Source organism: Vombatus ursinus, unplaced genomic scaffold, assembly GCF_900497805.2.
Source record: "Vombatus ursinus unplaced genomic scaffold, bare-nosed wombat genome assembly UNPS02009994.1, whole genome shotgun sequence".
Taxonomy (NCBI): Eukaryota; Metazoa; Chordata; class Mammalia; order Diprotodontia; family Vombatidae; genus Vombatus; species Vombatus ursinus.
Window position 1 is genome coordinate 5,476,672 of NW_020949772.1, and position 14,516 is coordinate 5,491,187.

Sequence of the window (14,516 nt, forward strand, 5' to 3'; positions counted from 1 at the left end):
CTGCTGCTCTCTGGCTCCTCCTCTTCCTCTGTCCCCTAAATATAAGTATTCCCCATGGCTCCATCTTGGACCCTCTCTCTCTTGGCTGCCTCATCCAGTGCTATAGATTCAACTGTTTGGCACAGATTGGACCCCAAGGAGCATTTCTTGTTGGTAAATATGGGATGGCTTTTTGAGTAGAGCAAACAAATGTCTGCTGAATTTGAGTTTGAAATAACTCCAGTGGAATAGTACAAATTTCATTAAAGTATGACTGGTCAGAAACATGGGTTCAACTTATACCAGGACTATGCTTCTCAAAAGCTGCTCAAGGCAGCTAGGTGGCACAGTAGATAAAGTACCAGGCCTGGAGTCAGGAAGACTTACCTTCCTGAGTTCAAACCTGGCCTCAGACACTGTGTGACCCTGGGCAAGTACTTCACCCTGTTTGCCTCAATTTCCTCATCTGTAAAATGAGCTGGAGAAGGACATGACAAATCACTTCAGTATCTCTGCTAAGAAAATGCAAATGGAGTCATGAAGAGTCAGACGTGACTGAAACGACCGAATAACAATGCTTCTCAGAATAAAAGCAATATAATACCTTGGTTAAAGGGTCCCACATCATCTGGAAATGAGAAGTTTTATTATCAGGCAATCAAAAGCAGATCTAGCCTTTAGCCCAACACAAAGCCTGCCAGAGAAGGAAGAAAATAATTTTAGAATCTAAAAAGTAGCATCGCCTTTTCACGTGGTAGCTGTGAATTAGTTGTAAACAAGATATTTTAGATTTCTACTTAATGAATAAATTCTGACCCATTTCAATATTATTGTCTCATGCTGTAAGTCCCTAGATACTTGGAGTTTTTTTAACCCCTTCTTGCAGATAGATCATTGATAGAAAAACATTGCAACCTATTTGTGTCTGACCCGCCCCCCTTCTTATTAATGTCTTCTGAAGAGAGTAGCAGAAACAAAGAAAACAGATGTAAAACTCATATTCATCCATTTTGCTATTTGTAGGCAATTTGAGTGAAAAGATCTGGTGAAAAATCATAACTATAACTGGAGATATCAATTATCTCTGCAGCATTCATTCTCTGAAGCTTCCCTGTACACAACACTCCATCAACAGTGATTCGTTCAGCACATTTTTTAATACTTACCATGTGCCCAATATTTGTGCTGTGTGGTATATAAGGGAAGCAGAGGACACGGTGTTTTCTGCCTTAAGGATATTGTAACTTAGTTGGAAGATAAAAGTATGTCATGAAATAACTAGGAAACATGATACAGTAAAGTACCAAATGGGCGCCTAGGAGGTGCCATAGTGCACAGAGCGCCTGGAGTCAAGAAGACTCATCTTCCAGAGTTCAGATCTGTCCTCAGACACTGTGGGACCCTGGGCAAGTCGCTTCACCCTGTTCGCCTCGGTTTCCTCATCCGTCAAATGAGCTGGAGAAGGAAATGGCCAAATGCTCCTGTATCTCTGCCAAGAAAACCCCAAGAGGGGCCATGAAGAGTTGGACATGATTGAAACAACTGAGCACCAGCAGCATCAGCAGCCCCGGAATCATAGCTTTAGATCCGGGAGGAGCCATCAGGCCCACCTCTTTCATCATCCAGGCCAGGAAACTGAGGCCCAGAGTGGTTGTCACTCCCCCAAAGTCATGTAGTTGTTTCGGGGCAGAGCCAAGTCTAACGCCACCCCACTGACTCCAACTCTAACGTCTTCCTTGAGCACCGTGCTACCTGTCAAGACCTAAGGAGAAAGAACGTTTGCAACAGATCCTTGGAGGATTCTGTTCATTTGGGTTTTGCTCACCTGAGGTGTTACTAAAGGAGAAAACAAGGTTAAGTGGCGCCGGCATACGGCGGACGTTAAAAGCTAGACCAAAAATGCCTGATTCTTGAGCAAGGGAGGATGTGATAAAGTGATGTTTTAGCGTTAGTCTAACAGCAGCTCCTCCCACTCGAGAGCTGTCTGATTTTCAGATTCTCCTATCAGGACTGTTTCTGAAAGCAGCTCAGGGCTGAGCTGAGAGATGAGCTGAAATGACAATCTTTTCCCCAGGAATCATCTTGCAGCTGACTCAGCTTCCCAGACAGCTCCTGAGAAACAGGTTTTAGCTCTGTAAGCATTTTTGCAAAGACCAGAATAGTTGCATCAATAGCTGTGCCTGAGCCAGCCTGTAAGCAGGTGCTATGATCAGGAAAATTTGTCAGTCCAAAGAGGTTCTCTTCTTTCTGCTGCTTTGGAGAAATTCTGAGCCTACAGCCCTAAGGGCCTCCTCTGGGCCCGCTCCCCTTACAAAGATCTAATGAGAGGCACCCCTGGTTCATAGGAAAGAATGCTAAACAAAGCTACCCGAGGAAGAGACCAGGGCTCAGATCCTGCCTCCGACCGCTATTAGATGTGTGTCCATGGATAAACCTTTAACTCTCAGAGCTTCAGTTCCCCTATCATAAAATAGAGATAACAATCTATTATAACTGTGTCGAATGACTTTGTGAACCCCAGTGTGCTGTGTGAAGAACTGGGCCTCCCTCAGTTAAAAGAATTATTTTTAGTTCTATAATAATCTTATGATGTAGAATAGAATGGTTTGGCCTCTTCACCTTGCCCCTCCAGGGCTCAAATCATAATTTCTTTGGTTAGTGACCATTTAGGATGTATATGAACATGTTAGTTAAACAAACCTGGGGGCAGCTAGGTGGCGAAGTAGATGGAGCACCAGCCCTGAAGTCAGGAGGACCTGAGTTCAAATCCCTCCTCAGACCAAACACTTGACACTTACTAGCTGAGTGACCCTGGGCAAGTCACTTAACCCCAATCGCCTTAAAAAAAAAAAGAGTGCTTTAACAAACTGAAGACCAGGAGAAGCCAGCAGCCATAAACTAAGCATTTTTTAAACTCCTGCTTAAAATGTGTGTTCTATCTTCCCCGGCACCTCACTCCGCTCTCTTTTAGAAGAATGTTGGGGAGACCAACAACAAAGGGGACAGTCAGCTCTTTGAACTTTTCAGAGGAAAGATGTTCCCCAAACACATGTTCATTATTTGGGCCTCATAGCAGAGAGAATATAAGTGGTGGATTGGGCCAAGAATGAGCCCTGGATTTTGTATTTTCTCTTTGACTTTGGACAGGTCATATCCCCACCACCCCTGGTCCCTAGGGAGAATAAGGACCAGCTGACCAGTCACCAGCATCGTAAAGTTTAGTTCAAGCCTTGTTCATTTGGCCGTGAGAGATCCTAGGACAGGAAGGCATTTTGTCACTAGAAAGTGTTTGGAGTAATTTCCCAACAATGATGGGAGTAGAATAGAGCTTTTAAGCTCTAAGGAGCTTGGTTCTATATTAGGGCCACAGAGAGAAAGAAACTTGGGAAGCCCCTCCTTCATGATGTTGTGTGTGTGTAGGGTAATGTCACTAAGGCCTCCTACCTAACGAAGCTCTGCTGACCTGGAGGCATTGGGTGAGGGGTGGCAGAGATGCAGATTTAACTTGATAAATTAGAGATGTCCCGAAGAGGAAGGGGCTGCTGTGGGCCTCAGTGGTCTCAGATGTGCCTTCCAGCTCTGAGATTTGGTGATGAGACCTCAGATCATTTGGTCCAGGCCTCCATCTGAAAAGGAATCATCTCCGTAGCAACAGATGTCTGACTGGTCTCTATCTTCAAGATAAGGATGAAGGAAGAAAATTCAGCTAAGGGCAGTGCTTTCAACCAGTTTTTAAAAATGTGAAATGTCTGTTTTTATTGTGTGCTAAGACCTTTTTTAAATTTGTAATTTTCTGTGATCTGCATTTGTTCCTTCAGAGTTACCTTCATGTGGTGACTGCTGGGGGGGGGTAAAGATTAAGAGAAGTCATGAGGTCCTTTTGACTGGAGGGTGTTCTTTGTTTTGGTTTTTTATTCAGTTTTATTTTCAGTTTTGAATTCTCTCCTTCCCTCCACCCCTTCCCCCATGCATTGAGAACCCAAGAAATATAATACCCATTACACATGTGAAGTCATGCAAAACATATTTCTGCATTGGCCATGTCAAAAGAAAGAGAGAGAGAAAGAGAGAGACAACAGAGAGAGAGAGAAAGAGAGACAACAGAGAGACAGAGACAACAGAGAGAGAAAGAAAGAAAGGAAAGAAAGATAGAAAAAGGGAAAGAATGAAGGAAGTAGGGAGGAAGGAACGGAGAAGAATATGCTTCAATCTGTGTTCTATCAGTTCTCTCTCTCTCTCTCTCTGGAGGTAGATAGCATTTTTCATAGTGAGTCCTTTGGAATTGTGGTGGATCATTGTACTGATCAGAGTTACAATGTTACTGTTGCTGTGTAGATTGTTCTCCTGGTTCTGCTCACTTCACTTTGCATCAGTTCATACAGGTCTTCCCAGGTTTTTCTGAAACTATCTCCATCATTTATTAAGGCACAGTAGCATTCCATCATTTCATATGCTATAACTTCTTCAGCCATTCCCCAATGGATGGGCATCCTCTCAGTCTCCAATTCTTTGCCACCACAAAAAGAGCTATTATAAATATTTTTGTACATGTGGGTCCTTTTCCCATTTATATGATCTCTTTGGGATATAGACCTAGAAGTGGTATTGCTGGGTCAAAGGGTATGCACATTTTTCTAGTTTTTTGGGGTACAGTTCCAAATTGCTCCCCAGAATGGTTGGATTAATTCACAGCTCCACCAACAGTGCATTCATGTAAATCCCACATCACCTCCAGCATTTGTCATTTTCCTTTTTTGTCAATTTTGTCAATCTGATGGGAGTAAGGTGGTACCTGAGAGTTGTTGTAATTTACATTTCTGTAATTACTAATGATTTAGAGCATTTTGTCATATGGTTATAGATGGCTTGGATTTCTTCATCTGAAAACAGCCTGTTCGTATCCTTTGACCATTTATCAACTAGAGAATGGCTCTTATTCTCACAAATTTAACTTCATTCTCTATATATCTTAGAAATGAGACCTTTTTTTTAGAGAAGCTTGCTATAAGTACTTTTCCCAACTTTCTGCTTCTTTTCTGTTTAGTCACAGTCGTTTTGTTTGTGCAAACCCTGTGTAATTTCATATAGTCAGGATTATTCATTTTGCTTCTTTATCCCTTGTTTGTTAATGAGCTCTTCCCCTATCCATAGACCTGACAGGTAATTTCTTCCATGCTCTGCTAATCTGCTCATGATATCGTCCTTTACGTCTCAATCGGGTCCCCATTTTGAGTTTTTTTTTGGTATATGGTGTGAGTTGCTGGTCTATGCCTAGTTTCTGCCAGATTGCTCTGCAGTTTTCCCAGCAGTTCTTGCCAAATAGTGGGTTTTTGCCCCAGTAGCTGGGATTGGAGGGTGCTTTTTGGTACAGTTGTCGTGAATTTGCCTGGTCCTCTGCTAAGTACTAGACGAAGAACTCCGTGGACACAACATGGTTCCATCTCGGCTCTTAGAATCTACGACAGAAGTTCTCACAAGACTCCTTCAAGGGGTGCGCAAGGTCAAAACTATTTTCATAATAATACTAAGATGTTTTCATTTCTTGTATGGTAAACATCAGTTGATGTAGCCCAGATAAACAAAGGCTCTTTGGGGGTGGGTCCTCAGTAATTTTTAAGAGGGTAAAGGGGCCCTGAGACCAAAGAGTTTGAGACCTTCTGGTCTAAGATACGAAGCTGAAAAAGAACCACGTGTAAAGCACAGAGAGTGAAATGTGGACTGACTTTATAGGAAGGTCTCATGTGTGCTTGACCCATGCTGTCTGCAGGCCGGAGCAGGAAGGGCAGAGCTCAGGAGACACCGTCATTGCCTCTGACACTCTTTCTGTTAGAGAATTTGGTCAGTTGGGAAACAAGGCTCGTCCTGCAAGGGGGACACTCACAGCCGAGAGCCAGAGACCTAACGGGAAAGGCATGTCAGGACCCCAGGTGCTGGGGCTGCCGTAGCTGCCTGTTGGCCTGCGTCGGAATAGGACGGGTGCCATCTGCTGGACAAAACGATGCTGTGCTGGACAGTGGAGGAAGGAGCCTGAGCAGCCCCTGACGGCCCCGCCCCGGGCCCGCAGCGGCTCTGGAGCTGGGCCTGCAGAGAGCTGTGTTGGCTTTGCGCCGTCAACAAACCGGTTTGTTCTTGGGGGGTGAAGCTTGCACGCCAAGACAAAAGCCGTGGTTTTGACAAGCGCCAAGGTTGCTGCGTGGCCATCCCAGCAGCCCCAGCCAGGCCACGTTTCACCGAGTGCGCTTGACGCACAGCCGAGACGCAGCCCGCTGGCCCGCTCAGCGCGCAATGTGCCTGTAACTGCTGACCCGGCTCCTCGCCCCCGACGTTGGCACGGATGGGCCAGAACGCCAGCGGCGTGTCCCTTATCCTGCGGATGTTGCAGACGCCCGAGTGAGCCGCTCTGGAAGCCGTCACAGCCATCCCTATTCTTGCCTGGCCCTCCGGTAGAGCGCACGGCCTGACGCCACAATGGTCAGATACCTAAAGCAACATCTTCATCGTCCCTCGATCAGAATCTAAATGCAGAGTGGCTTAGCTGGCCCCCCACTCTGGAAGGCAGTAACATTGCTCCTCCTGGAGGTCAAATGAAGGAGCATTCTAGAGGGAATTGGTTGGGCTTTCTTTTAGGCATTCTGGGCTTTCATTAGTATCAGAGGAGATGCTCCCAGTGTGGAAAGGCCCTCTGCTACTGCAGATCACCACCTCAGCTGCAGCTTGCAGTTCCAGAATCGTCTGACGCTGAGTAATTTGCCCGCAGTTACACAACTGATATGTATCAGAAGCCGACTTGAACCCAGGCTGCCTGACTCCACGGCCAGACCTTCCATCCACTGGCTTCACTGCCTCTTCCCTGGGTGGTTAGTGTTGGGACGGGTGAATGGCTCCCTTCTCTGAGGTGACCACGACTTACTCCCTATGTACCCGTATACATGCTGCCCAGCTACAGTGTGCTATGCGGTAGAATGCATTTTAACACTTGAAATATAATCGGTGTCGTGATGAAAGAGAGGGATGGAGACCACTTTTTATAGATCACACAGCTGAACAATGATAAGGAAGGCTTGCCTCTCAACCTCTGGATATCAGTGATGACAGAACAAACGTCAGTATAATCATTGCTGACATTTATATAAGCACCCACTATGCGCCAGGCATCGTGCCAGGCATGCAATTATTCTCTCATTTGATCCTCACAACAAAACTGGGAGGGAGGTGCTGTTACCATCCCCATTTTACGGATGAAGAAAGTGAAGCAGGCGGAGGTTAAATGACTTGCCCAGGGTCTATCTGAGGCTAAATTTCAGCTCAGGTCTTCCTGACTCCAGGCCTAGTGTTCTGTACACTACGGTGCCCCCAGCTGCTTATCATACCTGACTTGCAAGGTCACACTCTCCTTATTTGTGTTTCTCTCCATCTAGATTGGGTCTAGTTAAACAGCTTCAAGGGTGCATGTTCACTGCTATATTTCCCAAGAATGACTACAATGGGACACGGGCCCTTTCTGGACAGTCAGAATGGAAACAAATGCATCGTATCTATTTTCAGTCTAAATTAGATTTCATTTCATGTCCTGGCACCTCCTTGACTGTCGTCAGCAAATTATAGAAGTTAGGTTTTGTTTTCAAGTACAGGCATGCCTGATTTAATGTAATCAATATGCTCTTGAAATGTTATGTGGTTTTATTAGCGTGAATTCAGTGTTAAAATTACTGCCAGGAATGCCAGTCATAGGTTCACAGATTGAGAGCTACAAGGGACCTAAAGGCCCTCTTGTCCAGCCCCACTATTTTAACCAGGGGAAATTCATGGAATATCACGATTTCTGAAGCATCAAAATCTCAGGCTGCCCGAGAGGCAATGGAGGGACCACGATGGGCAGAAATGGTCTACGGCTCTACCTACAAGAAGTGGCCAGAAAAAGAGGAGGGCCAGTCAGGACAGTGGGCCGGACAACAGGTGGGCAGCCCCATTCTGCCCGGTGAAATGCCAAGACCTAACAGAAAGCCTCCAGCACATTGGCTACGTTATCCGTGGAGAATTTGGGGGAGATTGAAGACAAGAATCTGATTGGATGAGAAGGCACAAGCTGTTAGCATTTTGTGCCCTTGGAGGAACTGGGCCGGTGGATGGCCTACCTGGCCTCCAGTGGCTTCCCCCTTAAAATCGGCCCCAGGCCCAAAGCAAGTTGTCCTTGTTGCTCAGGAACTGTTGGCTGCTTGGAGAGCTGCTGACACAGCATCCCGACCCTCATTTTACTGAGGCCTTGGCTTTTACGGTAAACGGTTTTTTAACCAGTCCCTTTCAGAAGCGCTCTATTTTTAGCTAAATAAAGGAGGTTCACTTAGTGTGTGAACTTGAACATCCATTGTATCCATTCTTACAATCGGCCTCTTGGCAACAATTTGTTTTTGTGGGCTCTGGGCCTGAGGAGCTGAGCTGAAGTTAGACTTTAGACACAGGTCCATCTGCAGTATGTTCTGATGTCTGTTGTGAGTGATTATGAGAAAGCAGGGCTAGGAAAATGGTCATTCAATTGTCCTGGAAAACAAGGTTCTGTCCTCATTTTTTTTTCCTTTTAAGCCAATAAAGGCCTCGGTAAATTCATTAAGCTTAAATCTAGCTGCCCATTCCAGAGAGCTCTGAGATTTCAGGATTTGTTAATAGATAGCGTCCATAAAAGCTCTATTAACAAAAGGCCCGAGTCCTTGGGTAAGGGTCTGTTATCTCACTCGGTCCTCTGTCAATCAATAAGGGAGCACTTAGGAAGTGGGATGATGAAATAAAGCCCATATCTGCCTGATCCTCGGTCTTCAGACCAGAAAGCTCAGCGGCTGCCAAAGAAGCCCAGGCCCCAGATGTCAGTGAGCCGCTCTTACCAATTAGCCTCTCAGCTCAGCATGACCTTCCCTCCAAGATGGCAGCATCACACCTGTACAGTCAGTACCTGGGATGTTGGTGGCACATGCTTCCGTCATTCTCCCATCAGCGGCACGTTCTGCCAGTGGACTGGTGGGGAGAGAAGGCTTGGACTGGCTGCTGGCTAAAGCTGTTCACCCAAGAGTGGTCAAGACATTACCTTCCTGGGGTGGGAACAGAATATGCCCTCTGGTTCTCTGAGTCCACTCCCTTAAGCTCCAATGTTGCCGTTGCCGTGACAACAAGTATCCAACAATCAGAAAGCCTCACGCCCTGTTTGGGGGGGCTCTGACATCTGTTCCATAGCAACAGGCACAGAAGTGATGGCCTTGAGTCGGTCTGTTAAATGCCCCCAGGCCAGAGCTGGAGCTGGAGCTGCTTCGGGCATGTGTCCTTCAGGCCTCACTGGCAGACCCCTGGGGGCTCCCGCAGCCTCCGGCAGGGCTTTAGCACCAGAAGAGCCATCAGATACAGGGTGATTCCTCTCTAGTTTCCTTTCAGAGGAGGAGCAGCCTTGTTAAAGGGTCGAAATCGTTACCTAAGGCTAGTTTGCAGGAAAAGCGATCGATCGTCATTTACAGTTACATTGAGACCATTTACACCGGGTCCCTTTTAGAGCCATTTACCTCATTCTTCTAGCACTTCTCTAGGAGGTAAGTTGCGTGTCCCCATTTTACCAAAAGACACAGTTCTAGAACTTTACTTTTTCGGCTCTTGGAAAGAGGGATTCAGGCCTGAGCTCCCTGGTTCCTTGCACTGGCTGCTTCTCGCTGTCCTAACTGTGCAGAGTCCATGTTTCCAGGTAATTCTCCTTTCAACTTCGAGGCCCTCCCCCCATTACTTTCCCCCTGCCTCGGGTCTAGCCAGGGGTCCTCAAGGAGCTTGCTGTTTTCATTGGCTTGCTCTGGGCTCCTCTGACCATGGTGGGCGTCTTTCAGGTCACCTGGATGTCAGCATGGCAGCCTCAAACCTGGAGAACCAGCTGCACAGTGCCCAGAAGAACCTGTTGTTCCTTCAGCGGGAACACGCCAACACCCTGAAGGGCCTGCACGCTGAGATAAGACGCCTGCAGCAACACTGCACAGGTAGCCTGGGCCAGGCATCCTGGAGGCTGGGGAGGGTCTGTGCCCTGCAGGGGGCCGTCTGAAGCCATGCTGGCAAATGGGGCTAGGATGCTGGAGGCGCCAGGGGCTGGAGAGACAGGGAAAAGGATGTGCCCACGGTCCCACCACCAAGTCCCACTGCCGTCTCAGATGGCACCTGATGGACCGGAAGCTGTGCTTGACTTAAACGGCTCCAACTCAGTCAGTCACATGTTAGGGAAAAAGCATTCAAGTGCTTCTTTGGGGCCACCAGAGAAGAGGGAGCGAGGCCTTGCTAGTCCATTTCCCTGCCCCCTATTATGGGCTGCCATCAAGGTGTGGGTTAAGACCCCATCATAGCTGTGGCCCACTCTGTTACCCACCTTGTTTCAATCCCATAATTAAATTAGGAACGGGGCAAGGTGTAGAAATCAGTTCTTTGGGCAGCCAGTGCATTTAAAGAGATGAGAAATGACTTTGGTGTTGTGTTCTGTTTGGGGTGGTGGAGAGCTTTCTTTCCAAAACTCCAGAATTTTAAGCCCCCTCCCACCTGGATCAGCTATTTTGTTGCTGTTGTTTGGGTTGTATCTGTATATCCCATTTGTTTTTTTTTTTGTTTGTTTGTTTGTTTATTTTGACAAAGATACTAGAGCGATTTGCCATTTCCTTCTCCAGCTCATTTTACAGATGAGGAAACTGAGGCCAACAGAGTTAAGTGACTTGTCCAGGGTCACGCAGCCAGTAAGTTTCTGAGGTCAGATTTGAACTCAGGTCTTCCTGACTCCAGGCCTAGCACTGTATCCACTGGACCACCTAGCTGCCTCAGATCATCTATAAATGATAAGAGTTATTCCTCATCTGTTACTCTACCAGAGACAGGGACTTTCTGGTAAGAGCTGACTCACGAGAATATTTCCTGAGTCATCACGCCTGGAATAGATAGTTGCAGCTTCCGATGACAATCCAGCATTAACATGCAGCATTTTTATTTTTTTTAGATTTAACATATGAGCTGACACTGAAAAGTTCGGAGCAGGCAGGTAAGAGCCACGAATGCTGGTGGTTTTCTTAGTGTAACAGCGACACCTGTTGGTCTAACTTCCTTCTTTCCCAGTTTATATTCGGACTTCACTCATAAGGCCACACCTCCCTGCCTCCCTTCCAGAGAGTCATAGGATTTTTAAAGAGATCAACTACTCCAGCCCCTCTCGTTTTACAGAGGAGGAAAATGAGGCACCAAGGAGTGCCACACAGGAAGGAAGGAGCAGAGCTGGGCTCTGAATACAATGTGCCCACTGCTTTGTTCTCCCTTACCGTACTCTGCCTCTCACTGCTTAGGTCTCCAGTGCCCTCATCCCATGAGGGCTCAGTGACACCACCAGGAGATGCACAGCTATTTGTTAGCAAGTACCCCATGTGGGACCCAGCCACCTCAGCTGCCTACACCTGTGCCACAGTCAGGCTTTCCTAAAGTCCCTGTTCATCCATCTCTGGGTGAGTCCTCTAGCTCTTGAGGATTTAATGGTGCTCATCCCCATCTTTGGCCAAGCCTGGTGCAGGCACCCTGGAGGTCCCACCTGGGCCACCCCATTACCGAACGGATCAGGGCCCTCCAGGAGCCGGATCTAATTGTTCCCAACAGTCCATCCTCCGAGGTTTGGTGCTTTAATGCAAAAAGAAAAAGAAAAAAACCCACCACAGAATATGGGTCCTGTTCGAGATCAGTTTTTTTTCAGCTTCTCAGAGTGACATCATTTATGGGCCTATCTGATTTCTGCTAAAACACAGCTCATTTCCATTCATTTTCAGTGCATCACCAAGTACTCGTTTTTCCACTTAGAGTAATCACATTACAGCCTCACAAGCCTTTTGTCCTCCAGGCATGGTTTTAAAAAAAGACAGGAATTAGTCTTGAGAGAGGTCTAATGACAGAAGTATCACCAGGGGAGGCTCTTTAAGTCCCGTTCCCCCATTGTCACACTGCGCCCCACACTGCAGCTGTGTGCCACGAACCTCAAAGACCAGAGATTCTGCTCTGAGAAACTGAGTCCTCTGTGCTCAGGCTTTAGAAATGAGCAAGGAGAAGCCACCCCTTTGGAGTGACTTTTCTTACTGCCTCTGGAGAGCCTCAAATCACATGGCTAGCACCCTCTTCCTGGGATTGGTTCCTCGGGACAAAGGGGAGGAGAGAGGAGGCAGGTTTCTGTGGCCTTCTAATGATTCTTTGAAGAATGCGATGAAGAAAACTTCTCATGGGCTCCAACACCAATAGGAACAGCCAGTTTAGGTTAGAGAGGGCCTAGCGGGGCATAAGGGGACTACTTTGTTCAAGGAGCTTCATCCCTAGTTTGTTTTCTGTCTGAATTTTCTGAACCACTTTTAGAGGGTTGGCCACTAGGTGGAACAGGTGTCAGTTGGTGCCAATGAACAGCCGCAGAGACCAACTCTCCAGAGCATGCATCACCCCTGCCCCTTCCATTGGCAGCACCCACAAACTCTTAAAGATAGCAGACAGCAAGTGTAGCCAAGGCTGGACTGGAGCAGCAAAGCAAGCGTCATTTCTAAGTGTGGCGGTGGCTCCAGAGATGTGCGTAGGCATCCTCGAGTGCCCTCAAAGGCGCCTGCCTGGCAGAAGTCTGGACTTCCTTCTCGCTGTGCCACAGCAAGGGAGTCAGGCCCAGGGAAAGCCAGGGCACAGCGCGTGGGTCAGTCATCCTGTTACACACTGTCCGCTTTGTGGCATTTCCCCTAGAGCGGAGGGATGAAACTGTGCCAGAAGCAGATTCCTTATTGTTTGGCTGATGCCTGAATTAGCCGGATTTGGAAACTTCAATTACAGGTATAGGTAGGGCCTAGAAGCTGAGATGTGGCATCATAAATATGTTAAGTTTCTACTTCATATACAAAATTAGAATTATATAAGGGTTGTTTCCCAACAGGCCCTTGTGGAAAGAAGAATGAGGACAGAAATCTGACTAGTGGAGTTTCAGGGCCACCAAAACTACAGAGAATTCAGAGATCCTGGGGTGATTTGAGGCAGTTGGGAAATCTGAGCTCAAACTGAGGTCTGGGCTCAAGGAGGGAGGAGGTCCATAGCAGTTCTCTTTGTCATGGCAGATTCAGTTATTTCATGTAGGAAGGCAACCATGTGGTAGCTCTGATATCGATGGAAATCCGAGTGTTTATAGGTAGAAGGGAAGGTTCCATTGTGGAGGGAGAGATGGAGGGAATGAGTGAAGGCCCAGGAGGAGGCTGGGGGAATGACCGAAGGGAAGTGAGCCTGGCAGATGAATGTGTCTAGGGGGTGGGGAGGGGAGGGCCTAGCTCTCCTGAAGTAGGAGAAGGCTAGCAAGGAAACAGATTGATGGAATAAGGTGTAGGGGGCAGAAGAGGGAGCTCATGAGCTCAGGTCCCACTTACTGTGGTTCTCCAAATCACCTGGGCAGTGCTGGACTTTGGGTTTGGGGATTCTGTAGACTTTTGGAGGCTTTTTTTTTTTTTTAGTGCTTATTATGAAAAACAAAGACTTTAGCTTTCAAAAGATTGCCTTATAGGCAATCAAATAATGATTTAATTGAATTGTCTTAAGAAAACTAAAATAGATGCATTTGGTAGTAGTTAAATTCCAAGGTAATTGGTGTGAGCAGATGCAACTCAGTATATCTACATAAATAAGGGTCTATTTCTGATGATTATGAATGCCTCCAATTACATAGAACAATAATAATAGCTAATATTAGTATAGTGCCCACTAAGTACCAGGCACTGTGCTAAGTGCCTTTAGGATTATTATCTCATTCACTCCTCACAACCACCCTGGGAGGTAGGTGCTATTATGATCCCCATTTTACAGATACAGAAACTGAGGCAAACTGGCGAAATGACTTGACTAGGGTCACATAGCCAGTAAGTGTCTGGGGCCACATTTGAACTCAGATCTTCCTGACTCCAGGCCCATCGAACAACAAATGTTGACCTGGAAGAGGCCTTAGAGAGCATCTCATCCACAATCCACCCTCCAGTCCTATCATTTTAAAGATGAGGGAGCTCGAAGATTAAAGACTGAAGAGAGATTAAATTATGAGCCAGGTGGTAGAGCTGGGAATAGAAGTCATGTTTCCTGATTCCCGTAGAGTGAGGTTTTCCACCTCATGGCACCATCTCCCTTTCCTTTGCTATTATAGAGCACTTACTTAATGCTTACTGCCCCCAAAGAGGTGGATCTGTACTGCTCTCCTGTTTTACAGATAAGGAGATTAAGGTAAAAAATGAATTAATGATTGGCAGAGGGACAGTCAGTAACGGGGAGGAGATGGTTCTGGCGGGTAAGGGGGGAGAGGGCGAGGGAGGGAAAAACAGACTGAGAGGAGAGGGAAAAAGAAAGAGACAAAGAGGAGGGAGAGAGGCAAAGGGACAGAGAGGAGAGGGAGAGACAGAGAAAGAGGAAAGGAAGAGACAGGGTGAAAGAGAGGAGAGGGAGAGACAGAGGGGTAGAAAGAGGGAGGGAGAGACGGGCAGAGAGAGAGGAGAGGAAGAGAG

General features: G+C 46.9%; 1 protein-coding gene across 5 annotated transcripts in view; it reads left to right on the forward strand.

The window, feature by feature from the left end:
- CCDC92 (coiled-coil domain containing 92) overlaps nucleotides 1-14,516 on the forward strand; it is a 44,598-nt gene that overhangs the window by 28,478 nt on the left and 1,604 nt on the right. For 4 of the 5 annotated variants that reach the window (XM_027853458.1, XM_027853456.1, XM_027853460.1 and 1 more), the window contains 2 exons: nucleotides 9,834-9,980; nucleotides 10,976-11,017. In XM_027853458.1, coding sequence (XP_027709259.1) covers nucleotides 9,851-9,980; nucleotides 10,976-11,017 — 172 coding nt within the window. In that variant the 5' untranslated portion in view covers nucleotides 9,834-9,850. Of the gene's footprint in view, nucleotides 1-7,297; nucleotides 8,255-9,833; nucleotides 9,981-10,975; nucleotides 11,018-14,516 lie in introns of those variants that run through there. The other variant, XM_027853459.1, reaches the window with a different exon arrangement.